Source organism: Cloeon dipterum, chromosome 1 (assembly GCF_949628265.1).
Source record: "Cloeon dipterum chromosome 1, ieCloDipt1.1, whole genome shotgun sequence".
NCBI classification, from domain to species: Eukaryota; Metazoa; Arthropoda; class Insecta; order Ephemeroptera; family Baetidae; genus Cloeon; species Cloeon dipterum.
The window spans coordinates 9,026,052-9,040,046 of NC_088786.1; the positions used below are offsets into that span (position 1 = coordinate 9,026,052).

At 37.8% G+C, this 13,995-nt stretch overlaps 1 protein-coding gene across 3 annotated transcripts in view; it reads left to right on the top strand.

The window, feature by feature from the left end:
• LOC135940284 (follistatin-related protein 5-like) overlaps positions 1-13,995 on the top strand; it is a 149,921-nt gene that overhangs the window by 118,283 nt on the left and 17,643 nt on the right. For all 3 annotated transcript variants that reach the window (XM_065485126.1, XM_065485133.1, XM_065485117.1), the window contains one exon: positions 10,175-10,289. In XM_065485126.1, coding sequence (XP_065341198.1) covers positions 10,175-10,289 — 115 coding nt within the window. The remainder of the gene's footprint in view (positions 1-10,174; positions 10,290-13,995) is intronic.

Sequence of the window (13,995 nt, forward strand, 5' to 3'; positions counted from 1 at the left end):
CGAGAGGAATTCTTTTTTGAAAGCTTCACTGCTTTGGTGTTTTGAAACTCATCTAAAAATAGTATGCTATAGCAGTGGAGGAAAAATGAGTTATAACTTTAATTCGGAGAGTAAAAATCTATGCGTTTTTTTCCAATTTTAATTAAAATGTATGTTACTTATATTTGAATGGTGAAGGTCAACAATGAACAACATTTCCATTGAATTTATTCTATCTGGAAATTAATCTAGAGCTAGAATAAGCAACGATAAAATCAGGACTGACAATAAGTTTAACAGTTACATTTCAAAATTTGCAAAATATCTGGAAACATTAAACGGTTTTTCGCTTGATTTGGATCTCTCTATCTCTTCGAGATTTTTATTATGGATTATGAGGCGAATAAAGCAAAAAATAAATCACAATGTTCAACAGAAACACAGAGCACGCAAACTTAGGAGCTTTTTTTCCAAAAATTAAGAATATTTTAATAATTTTGTTTCTGCAGCAATAATTATAGCCTTATAAAGCGTAAATATGTACGGTAACCGTTTTGAATATAACCTAAAGCGTTTCATTCTTTAAAGTAAAAACTAACACATTTTTTGCGAAATTAAGTCACTTCTAAAGAGACAGTCAATCGACAAATGTAAACTAACAGCTGGTCTTTAGAAAAATCGATAAAAACTGTTCAAAAATTAATTCTATTTTCTCTATACGCTGATGCCAGTAGAAAAATGTTTTAAAACTCCTCTCCCACGAGTAAGTGAAAACCAAAAAATGAATTTATTTGACTCAAAAAGGCAAAAAAGAGCAGTCTCTTTACCAAGAACACTGCGAAAGTAAATTCACAGCACTTATCCGAATGAGCTCAAATAGTGGCTTCATTTTTATCGCAAAAAGTGTCGACGGAGCGGAATTTCGCACTTTGACGAACGTCAATGCAGACGTCGCGGTTTCCGTCGTTCGCGGCAGACGCTCGTGCGTCGCATGCTAAAATGTGGGAACGTGTGTGTGTTTGCGCGGCAAAAAGAGAGAAGGACGAAATTGAAATCTTGATTTTGACAGCGCCTCCAACGAACTGTTTACTTTCATCGCACGGTACTCGCGGGAGCAAACAGCATTTTTGCCCTTTTTGCAGCACTCTGTTTGTCCCGCCGAGCACTTTGCAAACAGAAAGCTGCGCTGCGGCTGGTCGCGAGCGTTCGCCGCTTTCGCAAATCCCTCAACACGCGCGAGATGGAATTTTCAATAAAGCGGCCTCTTCATTACACCTCTCTCTCCAATCCAGTTTATCGATTGCAAATCCACTCTCCGTGACAAAATTCATGCCAGCCCGCGTTGGTTTTGCGGCGAAAGTCGGCGGATCGATCAGGAAGCGGCACGTGCACAAATGCCTGCAATAAATATCATTAATGATTCATTTGTCTCGCCGGCAGTCCACTCTCGTCAATAGCTTGGGCAGTTTCCATAGGAACGTCATGTGTGGTTGCAATTAAAAAGTCATTTTCTACTCCACAGAGGCTGGTTCAAAGCCACACCGCGTATGTTTGGCGAATTAATAAAAAATATATTTATATGTTTTTATTATTAATGCTGATTTGGTGGTCGCGTCCTGACATAGGAACTTATTAAAAAATCTTCATACCACGTGAATGAGTTGAAACCTATGTGGTTCTCTGGCTGGTTTAAAATGAAGTATTTGGCTCTGATAACATATCTGATTTTTATTCCCCATCATAGAAAAATCAACTTAAATGTTGGCGAAAATCCTAATTGCAATTCCATAAATAAATGTTGAAATTAAATGCAGCTTTCCTCCTTTCCTCAATGTTGTAGTGAGCGAACTTTTGTGTATTTTTCATTATTTCTAGAGGAACTTCTAAGAGCAGTTCAATTTCAACCTAAAATGATGAGAACTGTTGAAAATTGTCTTTGTAATCGTTAATTTTGCAATATTCGAAATATTCATTGCAGAAAACAAGTAACAGAGTCTGAATAACAAACTACAAAAAAAGTTAAGTCTGTTTTGAAAGTCATTCATTAAGTTTATATAATTTCGATGACCTGTCGTGTGTACCAAAATAAAAGCGTCAGTCAAAAGTTAGCTGATGAATAGCAGACCAAATCCATGTCCCATACAAACCCCTTAATACTCTCAAATGCGGCAGACATATAGGATTATCCAAATTTGGAATATGAATGACTATAGCTGCGTGCCTTTCAGCCAGCAATATAAAAACACATTTTGTTTTGGATATGTGCGTGCATTGCCAAAAGGCACCCATCATCGGATTTGATCCTTTGCACAAGTGAGTGGGATAAAATTTGAAATATTTTAGTGACGAAAATCGCGTTTCCATGACTACCGATGCGGTACGTCCCATAGCAATTACGTATTGCCTTTTAGACCAAATTTTATTTTCCAATAAAAGTTTGCTCGATTGCATCGTTTTGCTGATACGAATTTGATACTGGGAAAAGTTATCTAAAACCAATATGATCAAAATTAATGAACTGAAACTAATATTTAACCAATAGCTCTAATAGAGTGAAAATTTCAGAAGGAAATGCTGATACAAAAAACGTTTGTGAACGTGGAATTAAAGGAATCAGTGAAAATACTAACACAAAGCAGGTCAAATAACACAATTTCAGGCCGACGGTATCAAAGGAGAGTAACTAATGTATTTAAATTCTCGCTTGTCTGATTTTTGGGGCACAATTCTATTGTTTGGAATAATTAGCATTATACCAACAGAGGCTAAACTAACAAGCTAATTAGAGTAGAAGCGTTTTACCCGAGTGTTACGTACAATTTCAAAATCAACGACGTTACATTTTACTCAATAGTCATTCGCCTATCGCATCCTACGCTTCGTTAGCGTCGATACAAAAGAAAAAAACCAGCAATACTCTCGGTTTAATCAGTTTTCTGATTCAAATTCTCTACAACGGAGTACGGCGTGTGAAGGATATTTCCGTTTTTCAAAAGGATTCAAAAATTTACGAATAATAAATTTTATTAAAAAAACATCTGAAATTTAGAAAATTATCTAGAAAAACATGGATTTTGCAGCAACTTGATCCCGATGTGAGTGGCCTCGTGTGCATGTGCAAATAGAGAGATAAACCGTGCCGGAAAGAAGAAAAGATAAAAAAAATCGAGCGCACGCGACGTTCGATGTCATGTACGTGCCTCGGCTGTTCAATAATTCAGCGACTAGTGACGTGAATAAAGCGTTCACGGCGCTGGCTGGATGGCTGGCTCACTCGCCTCGCCTCGCACCCGAGTGTTGTGTGCATGCGTCTGTTATTTATTTGCAGAGAAACTGCCGGAGGAAACGGGACAGGCGGGTTGCCTATGCCTACCAGCCTCAGGGGCAATCCAAATAGAACGCGGCGCAGCGCGCACTCTGCTTCCCCGGCGCAGTGGCGGAATTTTTTTCGGCGCCTGCCGCCGACGCAGATGCAAAACTTGTATACTCATGCACACTCGCCGGGGCTGCTATACTGCAAAACATTCACATTCCATTAGCTGGATCAACTCCGCTGCTTGCTGATGCTCTATCCGCGCGAACCTGCAGTTGCAAGGCTCGATGGTGAGGTCCTCAGGGTATTGCTGTATATGGCAATGCTCTGACAGTGAGTTTGCTTCCGTTGAAAGCGCATGAAATAAAAAATGCAATTAACAAATACTTTACAAATTGTACAAGCATAATAATTAACTACTGCTCAAACAGTAAAATTCTCTGATTTTAATCAAAAGCTGCCAAGATTTATACAGGGAAACTATTGAAAATTAATATAATTGTTAGCTAAGTAATGGTACATACTTTTAATACATTTTTTGCTATGTGCATTAATAAAAAGAGGACTTTGCTTCAGTTAACGTAAAATTTTGCTAATTTCCTCCAAAACTTACAGCAGTTGGCAGACTTTGTGGAATCTCATAATCGCTTATTCCATTTAAATAAAGTAATATTGTAAGTGGAGAGACAGTCCTCACCATTTTTGAAAAGCATAAAAATAACTTTTTGTATTTCACTTTTTGCCTAATTGGTTTCACTGAGTGGAGAAGTTCGACTAATCATGTTCTTAAGTGCTAAAACCAAATGAGGATCAAGATCCAAGCTTAAAAATTTCTTCTAGAAAAAGAGGTTAAAACCCATGTTTTGTTGCCTGCGATTGTGATTCCTCTCGTCAAGATCATTCCAACAGTGTTTGTCTCGTTCCTGGGAAACTCATTATTAAATATAGATATGATTGCTAGACTGAAAATCACAAACTTTGGAGCTAGCTTTTTCAAAAAGGATTTTAATGAATCCTTAATTCCGTATTTTATGCATCAACAACAAGGATTTCTCTGGGTTTCGCCGTGTCATTCCTCTTTAAATAATCGGAACATTTGTACTCTCTGCATTAACAAACTTTGGCGAGCGCAGGATTTGAGGCCGAGTTTCCCTGCTCAACGCATAAAATTACAGAGGGCATCTCGCCTTCTTTACACACACACATATTTGCAGGAAAAGCATTAGTCGAGGCAGGGCCCAGAGTGCGAAATTAAGCCTGGCCACAACTGGGAAATGGGCGCCACCACCTTTAATATATGCGCAGATATGGGGATTTGCGGAGGAGTGCCAGCATTTATTCACCTCGCCCCCGCGACCAAACACCCCTCTCGCCCCAATTAATCCGACTGCAACATACACACACGTGGTTATGAACACCCACTCTCAGTCTAAGTATAGTTTCACTGATTCCACAAACACAAAGAAACACGGTCTGAGGGTAGCGAAATCATCTCTCACATTGCTGCTACTAGGAAGCGCGGTGTCGGCTGCAAATTAATTCAGACGCCGACGCACCCTTTGCGTTGCTAAATGGAATTGGTTCAGCCTGTCAACAAGGTGCGCACAAGTCTATTAATTTCCACGAAGCCGGCTTGCGGCAAAGTGGTCGTGTACGCGAGCGATGAGTTCGGCGCCGAAAACGTGCGTGCCTTAATAAACTCATTATTTCGAAACTTCATCATCGCACGTTGTTCCCCGGCAAATGTAGCGGAATAAGGTAAATATAATGAATACTTATTAGCTTGGCTTGACAGTCTGTCAAGCTAAATATACACTTCGCTTTAAATAGCTCGAATGTTTTTTCCACGATAGCTGAATATCGATTTCGTGTCCAATCTTCCCCCATTAATATTATGCAAAGTAAAAGAGACCAAGTTTTCATGAATTAAATCAGTTTGTATGAATTCTACGCTGGGAATTTTGGACGATTTTAATTTTTTCAAAAAGTTTATAAATATTAAACTGTTCTTTGGTGAAAAATAGATGGATTTTGACGGTTTATTGACACGGTACTTTTTTACTGTTTTTTTAATATTAGCACGTCTTATGGAAAAATCCGAGGAAACAAAAACTGACAAAATATATATATTCAAAATTGGAAAAACCGACAAGTTGAAAAATAGCTTAACTTGAAAGCCGATCAAATTTAAATCGCGGAACATTACCATGTAAAAACTTCAACATGCAATTGAAAAAAGATAAAAATCAATAATTAAGCATTTCAATTGAATAATTGTAGGAATAAATGAAGAAAAACTTGTTAATCGATTAAAAAAAATATTTTACTTGATTTTGCCTAATATTAGAGCTTTTCAAAAATCGATCCCCAAAGGTTCCTCTCGTTCCTCTACTTAGAAAATAATAATTATTATAAAAAACGAAATTTATATGGCTTTTCCGAACTCAAGAGTAATTAAGAAGTTATGCAAGGCAGGCAGAGCATTTCCAAAATGAGATTCCCATCAAACAAAGAGAGAGAGAGAGCACTAAAAGAGAGTCGTGAAATGAAGCTCTTAGCGGAATTTCCTCGATATTATAAAAAGAAGTGCGAAGAAGCAGGCCGTAAAATAAAAACTTTCACCTGCGAGGGGAATTTAAATATTTCACCGCCGACGAAATTTTATATTCCGCCAACTTTCTGTCTCTATAATAATGCGCCATCAGAAACACGCAGGGGCCGCGTAAAATTTTATTATTATGAATACGAATGCGGCAGACTGTTTAAGTGAGGCCCTTTTCCCGCCGCTTTTAGCTCCGTATTTTGCGTGTCTAGACACATTAGTAATTCCTCTTTTTGCGCTTCAATTCCAACTAATACTAGAACACTTTAACCTCAGTTAAAACAAATCGTTTTTGTAAAGCCGTTTGCAACAATTTCCTGCAGTAAAACCAAATCAATGCAAATGGATTTGCTGAGAAATTTGAATGTGAATATGACAAAATATGCACTGCCTAATCTAGAAAATGGAAAAAATGTCATTGGAAATGCGTTAGCTACTAAAAGGTTAGCTTGAAGCATTGAAAAATTTAACTTGATCAGTCCTTGTTTTATAGATCGAAAGAGTCAGCCTATCTTTTTTTTCAATTTTTCAATTCGTTTTATTTCTCCAAACAAGTATCTTCATAAAATACGAAACTTTTGTTTCAAATGAAGTAGTGTTGGCCGACAAATATTCTGTAAGTCCTGAAATATTTTTCGGTCATTTAGGTGGTAACTGCTTTTACCATAAAAAATAAAAATAAGCAATTCTCCTTTCATCATTAATAACTCTTAACTGTTTTCCTTGAAGCTGAACTAAATTGACTTTTTCAAACCATGTAATGGATAAATATTAAAATAAAATAAACCAAAAATCTACATATCACCCACGTCGAGGAATGATTTGTTTCTTCCGTTTTTCATAAATGGATGGTATATTTAACTCGAAAGTTTTTAGGTCACGTGTCGGGTGATCAAGAGGCGAATCTCATCCTTTACGCCAATTACCCAATGTCTTTACGTTGCCAATCGTTGCGAAATCTCGGGCCAAGCGTGCGGGAAAGAAAGCAAATTTAGCGTGTAACAAACTTGGGCGTCGGCGGTGGAAGAGTAGGCGCGCGGAGCCGGTTTGCATAGCAATGAAGGCGCGACAACGACTACCACGCCGACGACAACGCAGATTTCTGTTTTCGAGCACGTGCCGTTGATAGCGCAATTATTTCTTCATCGGCGGCTGGAGAAAAAGGAAGAAATAAAGAAAGTTTCGCAGTTGGAAAAAGTAATTTAATCTCGCCCTGCGTTGCTTGTGCTGCGGAGGCAGGACGACGTCTCACTCACAGCGGGGCTAATTTGAATTCCGCGCGAGTCAATATTTCGGTGTCAATGGTGCGGCGGTGGCGGCGGCTGCTGCTGCTGCGTTCTCCGTGAAAAAGGGCACGTTGACATGCTGCGCAAATTGCTTTCGCCTGACGTTTATTCGCCGGCATATTGATAGTTAGGAAACGTGCCACCCGCCCGCCCGTTCGCCGCCTGCCGACTTATCTGCCCCCGATAATGCCTAATACGTCTGCAGAGGGTTGAAACCCGGCCAAGCCAACAGCCGCACCCCGCTGCCGACGAGAAAGCGGGCGACAAAGCGGCCTTTGCCAGCTGCCGGTGAGTTATGCAACCTGTCCGTGTGATGTGTGCTGCGGAACAGCATGTACAGCTCCGTCGGCCAGAGACGCACACACGCGTGAGCCGAATACCCGGCCGCCGTGATGGATTGCGCTTCCACCGGAGTGTTTGTAGCTGTCTCGTGTGGCTTGAAAATTGAAGCCGGCGGAGCATTTCCCCCTTTTTTCTTAATGAAATCACAAGATCGATATTCACGGAATAAATTTGGCATCAAATTCCAAAAGAAGAATAAAAAGACGTGATTATATAACCCTTCAGTTCCTTAGGGTTGGTCGAGATGAGTAAAAAAATGCACTAGTGTTAGCTCAATTTTCGTTAAAATAATAATTTGTTGTTGTTCTATTGCCCCCCCCCCCCCCCTTCAACACGCATTGGATAAACACGCATCTCTGAAATCCAATTTTTAAATCCAGAAAAAATATTTTTTGGTCCAAGAATTAGAAAAAAAAACTCGAAATCTAAATATTGCTAAAATTATTAACCAGGTATATTCACAATATACAGCAAATATCCAATAGAAAGTTCAATTTAGAGCTTGCGTTGTGCGGACTAAAACATCCACTCAATTGGTCGGCGATTCAAACCAAAAACATTTTAAAAAGAGGATCATATTTTAATCCTATGTTTTGTTTGATTTTGTTGATCGACTGTAAAGCTCTGGAATTTTTATGATTCCCGTGGTGCTCGAACTCCAATTTCGTTTGGATTGTGGGTTCTGGAATTATGTGATGGCTTTCGAGAGTGCTGTTAAGCTGGCACTGGACCGAAAATGTTCCATTATTTCGGGTTGACATTCCGCATGCAAACAAACGCACTTCAATGGGTAAGCCCGTTAAAACCAACTCGTGATTCCTCGTTAAATCGGTTTCGAATGATTATTTGCGCCACGCCATTGCCACTAATTAAGTCTACACACAGTTCGGTTGTTTTGTATCAAATTATTTGCTAAATTTCCGCAGCAGCGACAAATGCAAATATAAAATGTAAATGTTTTCCGATAAATACAATCATTAGTCTAATTTGCCAGCGAAATTCGTGTTTTTGATTGGGGTTAGTTTTGTTTGAGTAATATGACGCAGAGGAAATATAATATCACTAAAAGTTTTTATTTGCACCACCCGACGGAATATTTACTCTCTGCGTCCAAAAAGAAACCAATTGAGTGGAAGTTTTGTTGACCCAAGCGGCCCTACGGGGAGTTCTTTGCATACGAATACAAAAGCTTGGCGATGCACGCGGCGACCCAAGCGAGTCGCCTGCCTGCTAACAAACGTAGCCCCCAGGCGCCAATTTCATGCTCGCTGCACTCTTTTTTCGCCTGTTCCTCTCACCACAAAGACTTCATTCACTACAGAAAGGTGCGAACAAACTGCAGTTTAATATACTTTACTAGTCTCTGTTAAATTTGTTTTGATGTATTTTTAATTAATAAATAGCTCGCAAGTTGAGCAAAACAATTTTAATAAGATGAATTAATTTGATCACTAAAACTAATTCAGTAAATTTAATAAAATTCAAAATTTTTTTTAAATATAAATACTTCCTAACCTCAAAATTAAGCATTTTAACAGAGTAGAAAAATTGAAGAAAAATAAAAATTCCGCAGAATGTGGAATCGTTTATTAAAAATATTAACATGTAAAGCAAAATTTTAGTTTGTATTATTTCACAGCTCATATTTTCTAAAATGCGGATGCAGGAAAATTGAATTTCAAATATCACACCGCTCTACATGCAGAGTTTGCTATTTTTACTAGTTTGCTCCGTAAAACTCGGCACAAATTTGCCTTTCATGAGGCGAACTTAACGCCTCGTATGCATAAAACTGTCGAAATTTTAATAGCACTGTAACGAGTATTTGGATACTCGTTTAGTTGATTTGTTTCTGCCATCTGTTAGGGCGTTTGAGAAAGAATTGTATTTGTGAATTTGTGTTATTTTGTAAGCCAGCAGGGGCTTCATGCTCAGCTCGGCAGAAGGAGAGTGTAGCTGGCCGAGTGCAGCACGACTCGTCCGCCTAGGGTGGCTTGGCCACGATGGGCCAAGACCACGAGAACGGTTTCGCATTGAGTTGCGGATACAAACCATTTCAAGTTGATTGTTCAATCTACCCAAATTTTTGTAAGTAATATTGTACTTCAAAAATAGTCTCTGTTGTGATTTTGTTTATTGGAATGTATTTTGATGTTGGCATAAATGATTTGTTAAAAAGGATACCTGGCCAACTGGCTGTAGTGCGCCCATGTGACGACTACGCAACTGATATTGGATAATTCGGTGATGACGGCGGAAGATCTGAGTTTAGAGGACCTTGTACCAACGGATTTGAAACGTTAAAGTGCAAGACTCTGAGTGAAGTCCAACGTTCATGTCGAACGCCCTATTTGTGTATTGATAAGTATGAATGCGTAATATTGTATTGACTAACCCCTGAAATTATCATTTGGCTGAAACGTCTTTATAATTAAACCGACGTCTTTAAAAGAATTTTATATAAATTCGGATGTTTGATTGCTACGTCTTTCCACAATTTGTGTGAATATGTTGAGTATTTCCAAATATTTGAGCCACCCTAAAGAATCTTGTTCTCCTGTACTGGCATCCCACCTTCTACTGTGATAGCACACACAGCGTACATTATTTGCTTTCTCTTCGTATCTCACCTGCGAAATAATTATGTTACAGCGGTCTCGACACCACAGAGAACAGCAACCTTTCTCGGAAAATTTAGTCAACCAACCCGCCACCTTGCTCAACCACCACGCGGTCGAGTTCTCGCAAAATAATGACGCACCACATGGTAAGTTCACTCGTAATTTTATCAAGCTCTTCATGCTTCCCTCTCGTGCTGCCTTCCATCGCTTTTTCCACAAACGGTGCAGTATTTTTATTATTTTTTTTTCACCACCACATAAAACGCTAACGTAATTATTTATTGCTTCCTGCAGCAAAACGAACGCAACATTTTCGATCCAATTAATAATGATTAATGCCTCCTGAAATGCAGTGACGCACTTGGAGAGGAATTCTTCCATATAATTTAATATTAAATTTTCCCTCATTATTGGAGAAAGATGGTAATAACTACGTGCATCGTAAATTGTGACTCTCTCTTGAAACGCTTCATTTCAACAGGAAGGGAAATTATTTTTTAGGCTATGATATATAGATTATATAAGATACAAGGTTTAAAAAATAGCTCAATTTCATTTTAAACATAGCAAATCTCATTAATTCAAGTTAATTAGATTTTATACAGGCCAATCCACAAAAAGTGCTTATTCAACGAGTGTTAAATAACTGAGAATTTAAGTACTACGGTGAAGCAGACAAATTTCGGCTGATTTATCTCGTCTGCAATTCTGTTTTTAATTACTTTCCGCGAAAGTTAATTTCACCCAGCTCCGGCATTTATTTGCTTACACTCTCCCGTCCGTGGTGGTCGCGTTTTCTCAAAGGAATGCGAAAGGGTGCACTCAAAAATTCCACGCCAAACTTAATTAGAGCAGTGCTGGCGGCGGCGGACAATGAAGAATTTGCAGAATATGTCGGCACGCGGCCATTAAAATTTAATCAATACACGCGAAAGGCGTTTGTGCCTCCTTCTTGCAGCCACATCCGATATTTATTATTCCAAGAAACCAGGAGAGCAATTGTATAAGTGCATGGAAATCTCTTCAAATGATAAAAACAAGATCCTCAGTTATAATAAAAAAACTTATTATTAAAGTATCAATAGTAAATGATCAAAATAACTATTGTATTTGGTACATACATTAAGAGGAATTTTTATATATCTATTGTTCAAATGCCTCAGTTATAGTTGATTTAAAATTTACGGGAACCTGGCTAAAATTATTTCCTTATAAAATAGAAAAAAATAAAAGTTAGATTAGTTAACGAAATCACGGTATAAAAGAGGGCTGTAAGATAATTGATAATTATATTTGAATATAGAAAAATATATTTCCTAACAATTTAACCAATTTTTAGCGATCATTTTCTGTTTAAATGGCGACAAGACACTGGAATAATTTTAATATACACAAAATCTATTTTGGGTCTCTGAAGAAATAATACATTATGTCTCAGTCAAGTTTTGAATAATCCATAACATAGATGGTTTATTACAATTGTAGAGTGGGGATCACAAACTATTTTATTGTCCCCGTTAAATGTCATACAATCGATCAGGTGCAAAATCATCGTTATGTCCAAACAATAATTAAACTTGTATCCATTTTCATTTTTTCCGAACTGTGCGAGTTGTAGGTGCTTCGTCCTTTGGCCTTTCTCTTAAAATTGAATAAAACTTATCTTTCGATTCGACCTTTTCTCTGGTGTACCACGCAATTGAGCAGCTTCTCTCGAATACCTACAAATTCATTAAGAAATTTTGTATCAAAACATAAAAAAATTCAATTCTCTTACCTGTGCAGCTAAATATTCCTCTCCGACTTTAAACATTCCGATGTAGACTGGCTGTGGGCGACCCAAATAGTCTTCCTCAGAGTTTTTGGTTCCTGCTTGAATTGCGCCTATCGGCACATTGCGCCTCACGTCACGCACTACCCATTCATAATCGTGCCCGAGAAGAACTTCAAATTCTTTTTTCCGGATTACTTTTTCCTCGCAAGCAAAGTAAGCGGTGCCGTTCCTCACGTATCCCACCATGGTCTCACCATTTTCCATCACCCTGGCCACGTATATCTTTTCTCCGCCCGCTCTTTCTCTTACGACGAACTCGTCCGATTGGAAAGCATCACCGTCCTGCATTGGACGCCAACATGATTGGTTGTTTGCCATCTTTTTGCTGATTGAATTTACGGAGATCATGTGCAGCAACTGTTGCTCATACGGAGCAGTGCGATCAACTGATGACAGCTGTTTTATCAGGGTTAACTGAGGTACCATATTGTTTTTCATCCTTTCGTGAGTAGAAAAGCAAGTGACACGAGGGGCGCGAAAATAAACATGGCGTCTTTACCAGTCCTATTAACAACGTCTTTACTCCAAAGCAGGCACACGTGGGGATGAAACAACCTGAGTAATAAAGGGAGGGAAGATAGGAGATTGGGGAGTGCTGGTCAGATACTTTGAAAAATAAGAAATTTGAGTTGAGTGAGCGAACCTCATTACGATTTTAGTGTTGATTCATTAAGTGTTGGTAATATCTTAAGATTTTACTCTTGCCTCACTCCCAGTTCCTTCTACTTCAGTGGCTACACTTGCATGTATACTCGTCTCCAATGTTTACTCTCCATTTAAAGGGGTGGGGTTTCAGGGCTTAGTTAAACCATATATGGGAAATGTGCCAAATATTATCAACAAAAAATGAGTTATTAATGTTAAATTATACTTTTTATGTTATTTGTTAATTCTTCAATCATATAATGAGCTCCAGCATACATTTAAAAACCCTAATTTTGAGTAAGGCACAGACTCATGCAGCATTTAAGTATGCATGTGGTTAATTATAATTTGATAATTTACGGCTATTGTTAATATTGATTTTTTTTGCATGAGCTGTGAGTATAAATATGTAGTTTAAGAATAAAGAGCTATACACATCTCACATTTAACGTTGATGAAATTATTTAATTTGAGATAACATACTCATTTAAATATTAAAAAATATGCATGAACTTTATAGAGAATATTCTATTTTGTGACAATATTATTTCCTGGATCAGGCATTGAGGAAAATAACCATGCAAAATTGAATAAAGGGTGATTTCTGAAATTGTATTGCGACGTCTCTCCAATAGAATCATTTCATCTATAAACCTTTATCGCTTTCCCCGTGAATGCGCACGATTTGCGAAACGGCTTTTGTCTTGGCATGTTTATTGAATTCTGTGTGTCGTATTTGAGCACCAAGGCAGATGAATTTTTGATCCAATACATTGATGAAAATCAAGCGAGCAGAGGTGTGTAGTGCGGAGAGAGAGAGAGAGAGAGAGAGAGAGAGAGAGAGAGAGAGAGAGAGAGAGAGAGAGAGAGAGAGAGAATCAATACTCGTGACATATCACGCAAAATACGGCTTTATATTGGTTTCCATAGAGTCATTTCAGACGGTATTCTGCGTATGTCATTCGTTGGAGCGTAATTACATCCAATCGTATTTTGTGTCTATTGATTTCTGCTGACGATAATTACACTGTAGGTGCACCGACTCTTGCTCTCAATGTCAGTAAAATTTGATAATAGCAACATATATCGTCATCAAAAGATTGTGTACATTAGGTATATTGGGAAATAAAAGAAAAGCAAAGTTAAATGCAAAGTTATATTCTTCAACGTTTCTAAGAAACTTACATAATAATATTATAAATAATTTGTTTTTTTTAAATCCAATTTTTAGTTATTATTACACATTTGAAAATATTATTTTTTAAATTGTATGTATTATTTTTTATTATTTACACTTATTTTTATTTTGATACTTATAATTACTTTTTTATTAAGTAATAGTGAATAGAGAGGTCAGTTATAATTTATAAAAC